The sequence below is a fragment of the Primulina tabacum genome, chromosome 12, assembly GCF_025594145.1.
Source record: "Primulina tabacum isolate GXHZ01 chromosome 12, ASM2559414v2, whole genome shotgun sequence".
In the NCBI taxonomy this organism is placed as follows: domain Eukaryota; kingdom Viridiplantae; phylum Streptophyta; class Magnoliopsida; order Lamiales; family Gesneriaceae; genus Primulina; species Primulina tabacum.
The window spans coordinates 35,506,028-35,520,702 of NC_134561.1; the positions used below are offsets into that span (position 1 = coordinate 35,506,028).

The window sequence follows — 14,675 nt, forward strand, 5'->3', positions numbered from 1 at the left end:
CATAGTGGGAATGAAGTTAAGAGCACAAATAAGAAGGAGAGTCTCACCTCAATATCTTTTTTTCATATATTAGTGCAATTTTATATTTGTCCAATTTATTTCATGGTAAGAAAAGTGTTTATTTAGGAAATTGAACTTATCCATATCCTTTTAAAGCAAATACAAAAAGATCATTCAATTTTGTCAGAAGATAACTTGATTGTTATTTTAAAAATATAACCTACATCACCATAATTATGACCTCTTTTAATTTACTCTCTATTTTCATACATACATATGGTCTCACTCAACACTTCCATATATAGTTTATGATTTCCAAAAAATTAATAATTTAAAAAATAATTAGTGTACATATGCTTTGCATAATATAATATTTCACTATAAAAATAAAGATAAAAATAAATTATAATTCTGATAATTTATATTTGTTTCTTTGTGATTTTTGTTTATTTACATTAACAAATTTCAGTGTTTGTAATTTTTTTTTTTCAAACTTTTGGCAATTTTAGTATTTTTTTTGGCAAGATTGTTGCTTATGTGACATTACACGAGTTAGTGATACGTCAGTTTTACATGGGTGTCACATGAAAAAAAGACTAAAATTATAAAACAAATAAATAATTAAATAAAACTAATGGATTTAGACTGAAATTTGATTTTAGATAACCAAATATGCATCTATATAGATATTGAAAATAAAGGGAAAACGACTTACACATGTATATAATAGAGGAGAGAGCTAGCATTACAAAGGTCTCAAAGCAAATGACCGACTGACCCTATCTCACCATTCTTCTTGTTTCCAAGTGTTTCCCTCTTGCCAAACAAGTGTACACAGAATTCGAGTTCGAGTTCGAGTCCGATCAAAGTGCCAAAATTAGGTAGGATATGGCGATGGAAATGGAAGAGAAGAAAGCAACCACAAACGATGAAGATGAACCAGAGATCAACTATAGAGGAATCAAAGCCATGCCCTTTATCATAGGTGATGTTTTATACTCTAATTTTCATCTTCTTCTTTTTTTCTTGTTAACTTCGACAATTTGAACATGATTCTAATTGTGTTCTTGAAAACAAATTTAAAAATGAAGCAGGGAATGAGACATTTGAGAAACTTGGAGCACTTGGGATGTTGTTCAATCTTCAAGTTTATTTGACGACTGTTTTCAATATGAAACGGATCTCTGCTACCACGCTTTTGAATGTCTTCAACGGGACAACCAATTTCTCCACGCTAATTGGTGCTTATGCTAGTGATACTTACTTTGGTCGCTACAAAACACTTGGATTTGGCTCCATTGCTTCCTTTCTGGTGAATTACTTGTTATTGCTACAATGGTTTTCGAATATACGCACGAGATATGTGACGTTTTTTTGTTTGGCGCAGGGTTTGTTGGTGATAACACTAACAGCTGCAGTCAAGAACTTGCATCCACCCCATTGTGGGGCACAAGATGTACGATGCGTCGGTCCAAGTCCGTGGCAAATGGTATTTCTGCTAAGCGGTTTCGGGCTGATGATCCTCGGCGCCGGCGCGATCCGGCCATGTAACTTAGCCTTCGGGGCCGATCAGTTCAATCCGAAAACGGAGGGTGGCAAGAGGGGGATCGACAGTTTCTTCAATTGGTACTTCTTCACGTTATCTTTCGCGCAAATGGTGTCGGTGACTCTCGTTGTGTACGTGCAATCGGACGTGAGTTGGGGCATCGGACTGGGGATCCCCACTTTATTTATGTTGATATCGTGCTTCGTCTTCTTCGTGGGGACCAGCATTTACGTGATCGTGAAGCCGGAGGGAAGTCCGTTCACGAGCGTGGCCCAAGTCCTGGTGGTCGCCGTCAAGAAGAGGCGGCTGAAGCCGCCGCAACAACCGTGGCTTGGCCTGTTCAATTACACACCAGTCAAGTCGCTTAACTCAAAGCTCCCCTATACAGAACAATTCAGGTACAATTTTGCTTTTTCTATGTGCGGTGGTTACAATTTATTGGTCCACATTATGAATGTTTGATTTACTCATGATGGTTATTGGTTGGTGCCATAAAAATGACAAAATAATTAATTCACCAATGTTATTTATAGATAGTTGGTGGATTTTGTAGTTTGGTTCTTTAGATAACCAAAATTTGGTTATTTTTGTGTTAACATTAGATATCGCTTAGGAAACGTGTTATGTTTTGTATATTTTTATATGTTCATGTGATCATCTGAATTCAAAATTAAAAAAAAAAATGATAACAGATGTTCATATGAATATCTTATACAAAAAATACATAAATAACAAGAGTAGGTCTCTTGTGAGACGGTCTCACGAATCTTTATCTGTGGGACGGGTCAACCTACCGATATTCACAATAAAAAGTAATAATCTTAGCATAAAAAATAATATTTTTCCATCGATCACCCAAATAAAAGATATGTCTTACAAAATAACAATATTCTCAATGTAATATAGACTAGGTCTGCTAGTGACACATAACAAAATAGAAACAAAAGCTAAAAAAATGTTCAAACTTTTTTTTTTGAAACATAAAACATTCATTTATTCAGAATTAGAAGTAATAGTGTACATATTTAAAAGATCATAAATAGATATTGGTGTTTATAACCAAACAAAAGAGTAGAAATTTTAGGTAAGGAAAATAATATTTATTTATTTAACAATTTGATGAATTATCTTTGCGTGACCAACCTGCTAAGTTCGCACTCCAACTGCAATGCATATTATATTGTCAATTTTTATGTTTGATTATTCAACAACCAACTATATATTATATTTGTTTATTAGTTTTATTTATATATTTTAGGCTTATACATTTTTAAATGCTTGGTAAATTAGATATTGTTATATTATTTTATTTTATTGGATATACAAAGTAATTCAAAATGGATATCAATTTCTAAAATTGATCCTCTATATTGGTTTATATATATAGATAGATATTTGGTCCTTTTGATATCATATTTAGTAGGTAAAATTAGCCATTTATATTGATATTTGGCTTCTATATATCTAATTGTCTAGATTTTAATTCTAAAAAGATAAATTGGCTTTCTATTTTTCCTCCACTTATATGATAATATATATTATTTGTTGGGAAAATAATTTTTTTGTTCATGGAATTTTCAAAGTTTGAGTTTGATACGTTAACTTTCAATTTTTGCTTATTTTGATTTAATTGCTAATGTGATAACGAAAATACAGACATGATATCGAAAAATATTAATTTGTTCAATTCGATGAATATAATAGAAAATTAAAAGTTAGCCTACGGAACCAAACTTTTGAAAAATTAATAGACTAAACAACAAGCTAATGGATCAAAAAAATTATTTCCTCTTGTGGTACTAAATATTGTTGAATACTCAAAATGTTAAAGTACCAAATCTTACTAATATTCCGCACAAATTCGTGCCTAGATTTCTGGACAAAGCAGCAGTAAGGACAGCAGAGGACCAGCTCAACCCCAATGGATCCCAATCCAATCCATGGCAGCTCTGTAGCATGCAGCAGATCGAAGAAGTCAAATGCATCCTCCGTGTGATACCCATCTGGGCTGCCTCAATCTTCTACCAAGTCGGCGAGAAGCAGCAGTACATCGTCTTCCAAGCCATGCAATCCGACAGGCATCTCGCCTCCACTAGCTTCCAAATCCCACCCGCCACTTACAGTGTCTTCACCATGCTAACCCTCACAATTTGGCTCCCCATCTACGACCGGATCATCGTCCCCTCCCTCCGGAGGATCACCAAGAAAGAAGGCGGGATCACGATCCTCCAAAGAATAGGCATCGGCATTTTCTTGACAATCATCGAGTCGTTGGTCTCGGCATTTGTCGAACAGAAGAGGCGGGGGATGGTGCTCAGCCATCCTGGGGCGCATTCACCCCGTGGGGACGTGTCGTCCATGTCGGCTTTATGGCTCGTCCCGCAGCTGTGCATTGCGGGGCTCGCAGAAGGGTTTTGCGCGATAGGTCAGGTGGAGTTTTACTACAAGCAGTTTCCTGAGAATATGAGGAGCATTGCGGGGTCTTTCTTCTTTTGCGGGATGGCGGCGGCAGGTTACTTGAACGGATTCTTGATAACGGGGTTGCATAGGATGACAGAGGGGTCGCCGTCGGGGAACTGGCTGCCGGAGGATTTGAATAAGGGGAGGTTGGATTACTTCTACTACTTGGTGGCGGGGCTGTGTGCTTTGAATTTTTGCTATTTTGTTGTTTGTGCCCATTGGTATAGGTATAAGGGGGTGGAGGTAGCAGATAATATTGGTGTTGAAATTGTGGAAAAAGAAAAGGAAAATAAATATGTTGTATAGGAAATTAACAATATTTTTATAGTATATTATATTATTCTCATAAATAAAATATAGTAAGAAATCACAAAATATGAAGTGGGATTGTTTTCCATTCATTTTCCTTGTTTTTGTTTTTTTTTTTGAAAAGTTCATTTTCCTTGTTTTAAGAAAACTGAAATTTATTATTCAGACAGAGTTACTTGGATATAATATCGATAAGGTTAAAATAAATGTATGATTTCATTATTAAAGTGAGATACTTCACAAATAAGGAAAAAAAAAATACATCTCTAATTACTGAGTTGCAATAATGTTTGGTAGAGTCATCTAATCATGATGTTTGAGCTGCTATGTAGTTTAAAAAATTTGAGTTGCATAATTACCACGAGCTAGAGTTTTTGGTAAATCGACGAGTTATAAGCAAAAACTTGTGTCAGACGGTTTCACGGGTCGTATTTTGTGAGACGGATCTCTTATTTGGATCATCCATGAAAAAGTATTAATTTTTATGCTAAGAGTATTACTTTTTATTGTGAATATAGGTAGGGTTTAACCTATCTCACAGATAAAGATTCGTGAGATCGTCTCACAAGAGATCTACTCATATATATATATATATATATATATATATATATATATATATATATATTTCATGAGTCGAGTCGAATCAAAAATCAGTTTCACAAAATTGACATGTGATACGATCGCACAGAAGTTTTTGTGTATTTTAATTTATGGTTTAAATATTTATTTATATTGCTCGAGCAGCTCGTGCTCGAGCAGCTCATGAAACAGTCTACTCGATTCAAGTTCGGTCAAATCGATCTCGAGTCGAGTTTTGACCGAGCTACTCCAGATAGCTTGACTCGACTCACTAAATAAGAAAATTACTTCCAAAAAAATTATCTAGTAGCTTGATTCAACCCACTAAATGAAAAATTAAATAAGAAAATTACTCCTACCAAAATTATCTTTATAAAAAATTATGATTACATAAAAGAAATTCGATATTTACACATACACATGAAAACGTATCATTCTTTAGATGACGTACCTTGAATGCTACATGAAAAATTAATGATTTCTAGTCCACACTTCACTCAATCATGTGCCAATGGATATCCAAAAAAATCCCGTATCTTGAATAAACACTAAATCTGACTAGATAAAATTAAAAAAAAATTGAAGTCATTTAGATTAATATATGTTAAGAGATCTGTCTCACAAAATACGATCCGTGAGACCGTCTCACACAATTTTTTGTCTTCTTGACTTATGCACGGTTCCCGTGGCTCGAGAAGCTTTAGTCTATGACCCAATTTTTATGAGACTCGCGAAATACATTAATCTTAGATTCAATTGAATTTCAAATCAGTATTAATATAAGCATATAAGAAATAATTTTTTCGAAATTGAAGTTAACTTTTACTTGATCAACTTTGTCACACGACAGATTAAACAGATTGAGATTATGTTATTTTTAGTTTTACATATTATCGATCGTCTTCTGTATTTTCTCTCTATACTCAACAGGTTTGATATTGAAAAACTTTTATTGAATTTGCAAGTTTGGTCACAAAATATATTAAATACTCTTTTTTGGTTAACTTTTTATTTTTTTATTTTCTTGGTTTTTCCATTTAATTTTCTTCAGCGAATGAGTCTTTTGAGAAGTTTGGAGCCATTGGCACTTTATGTGTATCTGACTATATTTTTCAATATGAAGCGCATTTCTGCGACCACGCTTCTTAATGTGTTCAATGGCAGCACAAATCTTACCACCTTGGTCGGAGCTTATCTCAGCGAAACTCACTTCGGTCGCTATACTACGAAGTTGCGGTTTACTCGCTTTTGATATCATATGTTTCGAAAATATTTGAGTTGCATCACTATTATCAATTGTGATATCCATATACTTAGATTAAGTCCAAGTTTCGATCTATATGGTTTATTGGGCTTGTTCATTGAAAAGTTTATCTATTTTTTTAAATAATTTTTTTTATGGAATTACACATAAATTTATATTTTTGTTATAGAATGAAATTAATATAGAGTTAGATTGTGTCTGGGTCGAGGGATATCATTGAGAGATTCGAGAGATGGATTGTAAATGACTTTCATTTAGATATATTTGAATTTCATCGATTCTAACACAATCTTTCGGTCGTTTTCACAGTGACAACTTAGATCTTATGATTGCTCGGTTTAAGATTCTTTATTGTCTTCAGATTCTTGGACAAAGCCGCAATCACAACTGCAGAAGACTAAATTAATCCAAATGGAACCTCTGCAGCAGATTGAAGAAGCAAAATGTGTGCTTAGGGTCATCCCAGTTTCTCTCATAGCCATCATCTACCATTTGGGTGCACAGCAGCATTGCATAGTTTTCCAAGCTCTTCGATCCGACAGACATCTTGGCAACACAAAATTCCATAAACCAGCCGCATCTTACATCATCTTCATCGTCCTGTTACTGCGGAGAATCATGGGAAAAGAAGGTGCATAACTATAGTGGAGTCGATCGTCGGGGCTGTGGTGGAAGAGCGTGGAAGAAATATGGTAAGGACGGGTATGGTTTCGTCCATGTCTTCGATGTGGTTGGTTCCTCAGCTGGCCTCAAGTGGACTCGCTGAGGCATTTTTAGCCAACGCTCAGCTGGAGTTCTACTATAAGCAGTTCCCGGAGAATATGAGTGTTTCTGGGGCATTTTTCTTCCGTGAGTTTTTCGGTTTCATATTATGTGTATAGTTTGTTGATATTGGTGGTGCACCACATGACCGAAGGGATGTCGGGCGGGAACTGGCTGCCAGAGGATCTCAACAAGACAACAAGGGCAGGTCGGACTATTTCTACTACTTGGTTGCGGGGAGATGTGGTTTGAATTTTGTATGCTTTTTGGTATGCGCTAGGTGGTACAGATACAAGGGAGTAGGAGTTGGTGACAGAAGCAGAACAGTGGAAATGGAGGCCAAAAATATGAAGGACAATCACTCGGCCCGACTGATGCCGGTTTAGTCATTTCTAGTTTTTTTGAAGATTTCGAAGGTTTCGAGCTTGCGCATCTTGACACACACTTGAAAGTTGAACTAATCCACAATTAAATGATGATAGAAATCCAAATAAACAAGTATGAAACGACAAAGTGGCACTTAGTTTATTACTCCATGTACACTACAAACCAGCATCAACTGTATAAGCTTCAAGTTTCATACAAACATATAATAACATAATATAAGTTCATGTTTTTTCCCTCAAATGTGGACAAGTTTCATGCCCAAACTTGATCATAAAAGGGGGCCACATCCGATAATCTCGAAAAATATGCTTCTGCTGATGCATGGGAATCGGAATAGGTCGTTTCTAATATAAACTCATAACTAACACATTTAAACCATTGAAATGTGGTTTGATTTCTCATACAGTGTATGCCTGCTGAATAGTATCTATGTCCAGACCCTTCAGCCTCACCACAGATTCAACGTGACCTTTAAGCGTATGAAGCTCCCTCAACCTGTACACACATTGGCAGTTTCTTAACGAATTAGTTAGAAACTCAAGATAATCAAACTCTTACATATAAGCATGTTCTTAAGTCGTGCATCACTCAGTCTTGAGGTCGTTGGGCTCATGAAACAGCCCGTCTCCCTTTCTACTAAGCAAAAATATGAGATCTCCTTTGACAAGCAAGAAGATTATTCATCCTTGGAGATATCGACAAAACTAAGTAGCGTTCAAGAGTAAAAGTCATCCTTACCTAGCAATTTCAGCTCTTCTTTTCGCTTCCTCAGCCAACTGATTGAGATCTGAGAAATTAGTAGTTTCGTTGAACAATTTGGTATCCGGTACTTGCAGGCCATGAAGGGTTCTTTGCGCATGTGCCCACTTAAGCTCACGCTGTTCTTTTCCGAAATCCTTTTGCCTAGTGAAAGCAATCTGCAACAGAGAAGGCAAAACGTCAAGAATGAAAGAAACGAGTGAGTACATAATACTGATGAAGTATAAATTTACCCTTTGCTCGAGAACAAGGTCCCACGCCCTCCCGCTAAGAGCATAGCGGATTAGAAATTTGATAATATCAAGGGGGATATAGAAAATGATATTGTAAAGCCAAATCACTCCTGCCCAACCCCATCCAATTCCTTCAATTGCTGCAAAGCCCCAGTTTGCATATACAGCAATCAACGTAGCAACCTGCTCGACAGGAACCACAACAGGTCAAGATTTACTAGGAAAAATAACGCTTTTTTGTACACTGGCTCGAAGAAATAGATACTAACCAGTTGCGCAATAAAAAATGCTGACACGAGTAATAAACCAGGACGCTCGACATATGACCAGCTTCGGGATCTTGTAACAAATATTAAAGCTTGACTGATGGTGCTCACTTGAAGATATATTGCTGAAGCAAGCTTTCTGAAGTCATCATGGGCCGTTTTCTCCAGAGTCGACACCCCAAATACTCGCTAGCAATTTAATAGCAGAAAGTTATGAAAAAATTAACAATTTGACTCCTAAAAAATAGGTTAACAGATCGTTAAATAAATTACCAAGCATGGAAAATCACAAAAAGGAAACAAAAAATTTCTCAAACTTTTGACTAATATGAATTTAAATTAAGATACATAAACTTGAGCATCATTCAAGAAGTCACAAAATAAGAGTAACAGCATCTCGGAACCTGATTGGACTGACATGAAAATGCAAAGAGACAAATTTAGCATTTAGTTTGAGATCTACAAAAGATGCAGAAACTTTAAAGATAAGCCTACCGGGAAGAAATTTGTCTTGTATGCTGCCCAAAAGAATATTACAGTCATCAGGGCCAAGTAACCACCAAGAATTACTCCAGTTGCAAAAATCTCAGCGAGCTTCCAGCTGTCAGGTAGAGGAGATGGTTTCACTCTATCTTTTGAGATGGTCATAATGGTACCTACATGGTCACATTGAAACCCTTTAAATCACAAGAGTTCAATGAAAATTGACAAGAGATGCAATAGTTACAGCGCAAGATTTCATGCAACAGTAATTGAATCCATGGGGAATTCACAGTCTTTGGAAAGTAAAAAACGATAATAGAAAAAATACGCCATGCTAAAGCCTAAAAGGCATTAGCCTTTCTAACATTTTTTATAAAATCAACATTTTTGCTCACGGTCAAAACCAGTGAGTCCGAAGACTCGAAAGGCTAAAGGTCATTCTTAGCTCCGAACATGAACCTCTTGACAACCAGGGCGACGACAAGAATGGTTAACAAGACTAACCGTCATTGAGTATTGCAATGATAAGCACCATAAAAGGTGGGAAGTCAAATTCCCATATCAGGGCCAACATCATGAAGCCAAGCTGTATATAGCAACGAAAGAGAGATCAAACTGTTCTTCAAAAATTATCAACCAAATGCAAAAGTAAATCAAAACCCATAAACAGAAAGGACAATAACTTACCACAATACGAATAGTAATTGAAACAGCATAAATCTGAAAAAGAGATAATTATTGAAGAGTTCAAGATATCATGTGCAATCAGTTAGGCCCATAAACTCATGGTAAGCAATCATTCTTTAAATGGTATAAAAAAAATTGACCTCACATTTAGACCAACAAAAGTTGTACCGTGTAATTTTTCATCCGCTGGAAGATTGCCCGACTGGTTAAAACAGCACTAATTATAACACTTAGGCCAGGTTCAGTAAGAACAATATCGGAAGCACTACGAGCTGCATCAGTTGCATCCGCAACAGCAATCCCAATGTCAGCTTTCTTCAAAGCAGGAGCATCATTTACTCCATCACCAGTCATTCCACATATATGCTTCCTAGCTTGTAGACGCTTTACTATTTCATATTTGTGCTCTGAACAACATCAGACAACATATTTAACAAAAGTTAAAATATTTGGAGTATAAATATTATTCCGAAAATTGTCAATTGATCGTACAATAAAACATCTCTTCCTACGTAGGCATTGATTTTTTATTAAATAATATACATTGTATTGACTAATCAAATAAATTTCACCACATAAACAAACAAAAATAGAATATCAACAATATAATTAAATTAAAAAAATAAAACAATAGAATCATATTTTATTAAATAATCATGGTAATGCTGGTAAATTTTATAGAATTATTAATTTATAAAATTGATGAGACCATGGATTTATATAAAAATCTCAAACATTCTTACTTTATTAATTTATCGAAATTATTAATTTAGTAAACCGGCTCTAGTTGGGACTCATAAAAAAATATTATTTTAGATAAGTTATAAATTTAATCGAATATTAATTTATTGAGATTTTACTGTATATGATTTTTTATAACATGCATTGTCCACTAGTAGGTATATAAGGTTTATAGTAGCAAGAAAGTAAAGTACCAGGGAAAACACCAGCAAAACCATCGGCTTTTTCAATGAGCTCATCAACTGGCAGAGCAGCAATTGATTCATCCTTATTTTGTCCCAGTAAAGCTGAAGAAGGATACATATTCGTTCCCATTCCTAACCTTCGTCCAGTTTCTTTTCCAATAGCAAGTTGGTCACCTGTCAAAATCAACTTACTACTAAATGAACTCTTGAAACCAAATGTATCAAGATGGTCCATGAAGCTTATCTAACTAAAGTTATAGCATTAAGTCGAAACAAGAGTTCTACCGGTTATCATTTTGACATTTACTCCGAGATCTAATGCCCTTCTTATTGTTTCTGCACTGTCATGTCTTGGTGGATCAAAGAGAGGCATAAGACCAATGAACTGCCATGGTCCTCCAGCACTCTCTTTTGATTTTTCGGGAACCTCCTGCAAGAAGATACCGAAGATATACCATCAAAGCTGTAGCAATGGTTCAATCAGTCACTATCATTATGGTAACTAAAATCCTGGAACCTACCTGATATGCCACGGCAAGTGACCTTAAACCTCTTTCTGCAAACTTATCGATCACAGCATGGACCCTCCGCTCTATCTCTGACTTATTGCGTGCTAGGTTTAAAATCTAAAATGTGTGTTCCAAGGAAATATTAAAATTACCATCAAAGAAATAGTCAAAAACACATAAGACAAGGATAGATTATACCTGCTCTGGTGCACCTTTACTGACCCTGTGCCATTTTCCTTCATTGTCTATGTAAGTTAATGCTGTTCGCTTGTCAGTAGGGTTAAAAGGAAGAAAGTGTACTTCTCGAACTCCAGCTCGTGCCTGTTATGGATCAAAATAAACAATTCAAGAAAGGAGAAACCTCTATCTTACAGTAGAATTATAAAGCAGAGGACAGTACCTCCTTCGGATCAGCAAGCATCCCAACTATTGCACAGTCGATGGCATCCTGGTTTTCAGTACGAGAGGCTCGGGCTGCCATCAAAACGACAGTATCTGCATCAACACCTTTGGCAAAAACCTGTGGACAAAAGTCGGAGTAGAAGGTAAGGTTTAAAAGCACCAATAATAAACTCAACAGTGCCACTTTACCTCGATGAGATTCTTGTCAACTGTGAGCTTGTTAAGTGTCAGTGTCCCCGTCTTATCACTGCAAAGTACATCCATGCCAGCCATCTCTTCTATGGCTGTCATTCTCTTCGTAATAGCTCCCTACATAAAAGTCGATGTCTCGGTACTATTTTAATTTTAATCCCAAACGGATGGGGATCAAATAACCAAATAATAATATATAGGAATAATTCAAACCTGTTGAGCCAAACGATGAGAACCGATGGCCATTGTAACTGAAAGGACAGTAGGCATGGCAATTGGAATTCCTCCAATGAGAAGCACAAGAAGATTGTCAATACCAGGACGATATTTCCGATGCTGAATAGGGTACATCACTATAATCTCTATAATCATCCCCACGGCAATTGAACAAATGCAAAAGTTTCCAATTGCAGTCAAAACCTGATTGTCACCGTCATAAAACACATCTAAAATTTGAGACTATATAAACAGAAATTCAAGCTATGGAACAACAATCTTCTACTTCAACAACTTGCCTTTTGGAAGTGCCCCACTTGATTAGTACTATCAACGAGGTGAGCAGCCCTCCCAAAAAACGTGTGAACCCCTGTGGCAATTACAATAGCCTCGATTTCTCCTTGTTTGCAGGTGGAACCAGAGTAAACACCATCTCCTGGACCTTTTGTCACAGGGAGGGACTCGCCCGTCAAAGCGGACTGCATGTTTTATCGTGATCATACTAGATAAAACTAAACTCGAATCAGGTAAACCAACCGTGAAATCATGGACACGCACCTGATCAATTTTCAGAGGATCGCCATCAAGTAAACGAGAATCAGCAGGAATTATATCTCCGAGTTTAATGCTGACTATATCACCGGGTACTAAAATGGAAGCATCCTCCTCAGTCCATCTACCATCTCTAAGAACCTTCACAGAACAACTATCAATCAGATTAGCACGAGAAAGACAACCATTCATAGGAACTCAAAACAAAAATAATCATCGAACTTTTGCTTTTGGAGCAAGACGGGCCATAAGAGCAGCTGCTGCATTCCCAGCATTATTCTCCTCAATAAAACTAATAGTCGAGTTTATCATAAGTAAAGTGATAATGCCCACAAAATCCTGCCAGTCCGGAGGCTTTCCCTGTAAAATTTAAACCAAGAATCACTACATTCCCCAGAGAAGCACTCTTAACCAATTTTGAGTTCAAAAAGTGGGCCCTTACTCCTCCATTTGCGAGGGCAATTGCCATGATAGCCGCAGCTTCCATAACCCATGAAAGAGGATTCCACATAAACCCCAAGAATTTCAATAATTTGCTCTCCTGAGAACACCAACATTTGAGGGAAAACATCATATATAATGATTAAATTCACAAGATTTGTTTTTAAAATAGCCAGCAGTCGCAAATTCAAGCATTTGCCCTCAAAAACATCAAACTTTTTGAAAGAACTGCTAATTCAAACCATAAACAAGCCAAAAAGATCGAGAAAAGGATAAAATAAGATATAATATATCTGCATCAAAACTTCTTTACGAGGTAAAAAGATGACGCATAATCCAAAAACTAACATAAGGGGGCATACAATATGGGAACAAATATAGCAGTCACTAAGTCTTATTATTTTTTTTTTATAATGTAATTTCCACCACCCAAAATACACTAAATTATGATCTACCCCTCTCAACATCAAAATTCCCAAGAACAGTAATTTTAAAAACCAAAAACAAAAACTTCAGCTATTCCATCAGCACCTTCTTCTCCTCAAGCTTGTTGTGCCCAAAAATGGCTAATCTTTCTTGAGCAGCCTCAGTCGTCAGACCATCTTTCGTGCATCTCAGATTCTCAAACACTTCGTCAATGGGGATGTTTTCCTTCAACAATACACGCAAAAAAGGAGTAAAGAGAAAATCAAAACGAAAAGAGACCCCATATTCAAGAAAATTAAGAATGTCGGTTAACAGATCCATACCAAATCCACAGTTTCCTTCAACACAGCATCAAGAACCTCGGTCTTCTCCCCCATTTTATACCTTTTTTTTCCACCAAAGAACAAGCCCCCAGACCAAAGCTTATGCAAGAAACACCACGAACACAAGCTGTTAAAAGCAGCAGGAATTCCTACAGACGATGGAAAACCAAAGGCAGCCAAGTTATAAAGATTGGATCTTTCTCATGTTAGATTAGATAGAATTCAAAGACAACTCAAGAGGCCAACCCACCAATATCAATCCGACAAGGGAATGGAGCCGGTGATTAGAGTGAACAGTCAGCAGAATGCATTGCTTTTGCATTTCCTACATAATTTATTATCTTTATAATATTTTATTTTCAAATAAAGAATGATGGGACTAAAAGCTGTTCAAAAATAACAAAATTTTCACTTTGCTTTTGCTTGTCTTTTAGGCTCCCGAACTATAATCACGCATTCATGCTCCAAACTTTTTCACGGTACATATACAAATCATTTGGGAGTAAATAATGATCTTTCCATTTCTATTTTGGATTTTTTTTCTTTTCTAGTAAAATATAATCTCGAAATTAAAGATTTCTATATGTTTGGTAGGATAGTTGAGATGGAACAAAAATGCCAAGAACCATAACTGCACATGGCCTCTCAGGCCTACTCCTTGAATTCATTCACCCAATTTCCATTCAATTATCTTTTTATAAAAATTTATCATAGCATAAAAATAACACAACCCATCAAGTTGAATGGAGAAGTAAAACATGAACATTTTTTAGGTAGCAAAATAAAAATGTTACCTGAATTTCTTCATACAAAAACCATTCTCAATTTAATTGGCTAATATTTAGATTAAATAAAAACCCATTAATTTATAATTTTTATATTGAATTTTTAAATATGCGGCGGAAACATAGTAAATTTATTAAATGATAAAGCGAAAATGAGCGCTAGATATC

The 14,675-nt window shown here is 36.0% G+C and overlaps 2 protein-coding genes across 2 annotated transcripts; one reads left to right on the forward strand and one right to left on the reverse strand.

Moving 5' to 3' along the window:
- The first annotated feature begins 738 nt into the window (after positions 1-738).
- LOC142520124 (protein NRT1/ PTR FAMILY 2.11-like) lies at positions 739-4,407 on the forward strand. Its single transcript, XM_075623107.1, has 4 exons — positions 739-985; positions 1,095-1,312; positions 1,388-1,944; positions 3,418-4,407. The coding sequence occupies exons 1-4, from the start codon at positions 889-891 to the stop codon at positions 4,310-4,312; spliced, it is 1,767 nt and encodes a 588-aa protein (XP_075479222.1). The 5' UTR covers positions 739-888; the 3' UTR covers positions 4,313-4,407.
- A 3,014-nt stretch (positions 4,408-7,421) lies between these two features.
- On the reverse strand, positions 7,422-14,221 carry LOC142520123 (plasma membrane ATPase 3). Its single transcript, XM_075623106.1, has 22 exons — positions 13,973-14,221; positions 13,723-13,871; positions 13,505-13,624; positions 12,975-13,073; positions 12,755-12,892; positions 12,539-12,673; positions 12,280-12,459; positions 11,978-12,184; positions 11,762-11,881; positions 11,571-11,690; positions 11,369-11,491; positions 11,183-11,287; positions 10,947-11,091; positions 10,671-10,835; positions 9,904-10,142; positions 9,736-9,768; positions 9,553-9,634; positions 9,061-9,221; positions 8,569-8,754; positions 8,300-8,482; positions 8,046-8,224; positions 7,422-7,802 (listed from the first exon to the last, which is right to left on the reverse strand). The coding sequence occupies exons 2-22, from the start codon at positions 13,774-13,776 to the stop codon at positions 7,706-7,708; spliced, it is 2,871 nt and encodes a 956-aa protein (XP_075479221.1). The 5' UTR covers positions 13,777-13,871; positions 13,973-14,221; the 3' UTR covers positions 7,422-7,705.
- Positions 14,222-14,675: the final 454 nt, after the last annotated feature.

Coding starts and splice junctions, on each gene's coding strand:
- LOC142520123 (XM_075623106.1), bottom strand. CDS start 13,776: ATGGGGGAGAAGACCGAGGTTCTTGATGCTGTGTTGAAGGAAACTGTG. Junction 8,483..8,568: donor CATTTTTTATTGCGCAACTG/GTTAGTATCTAT, acceptor CCTGTCGAGCAG/GTTGCTACGTTGATTGCTGT. Junction 8,225..8,299: donor ACCTTGTTCTCGAGCAAAGG/GTAAATTTATAC, acceptor TCTCTGTTGCAG/ATTGCTTTCACTAGGCAAAA.
- LOC142520124 (XM_075623107.1), top strand. CDS start 889: ATGGCGATGGAAATGGAAGAGAAGAAAGCAACCACAAACGATGAAGAT. Junction 986..1,094: donor AGCCATGCCCTTTATCATAG/GTGATGTTTTAT, acceptor AAAATGAAGCAG/GGAATGAGACATTTGAGAAA. Junction 1,313..1,387: donor GCTCCATTGCTTCCTTTCTG/GTGAATTACTTG, acceptor TGTTTGGCGCAG/GGTTTGTTGGTGATAACACT.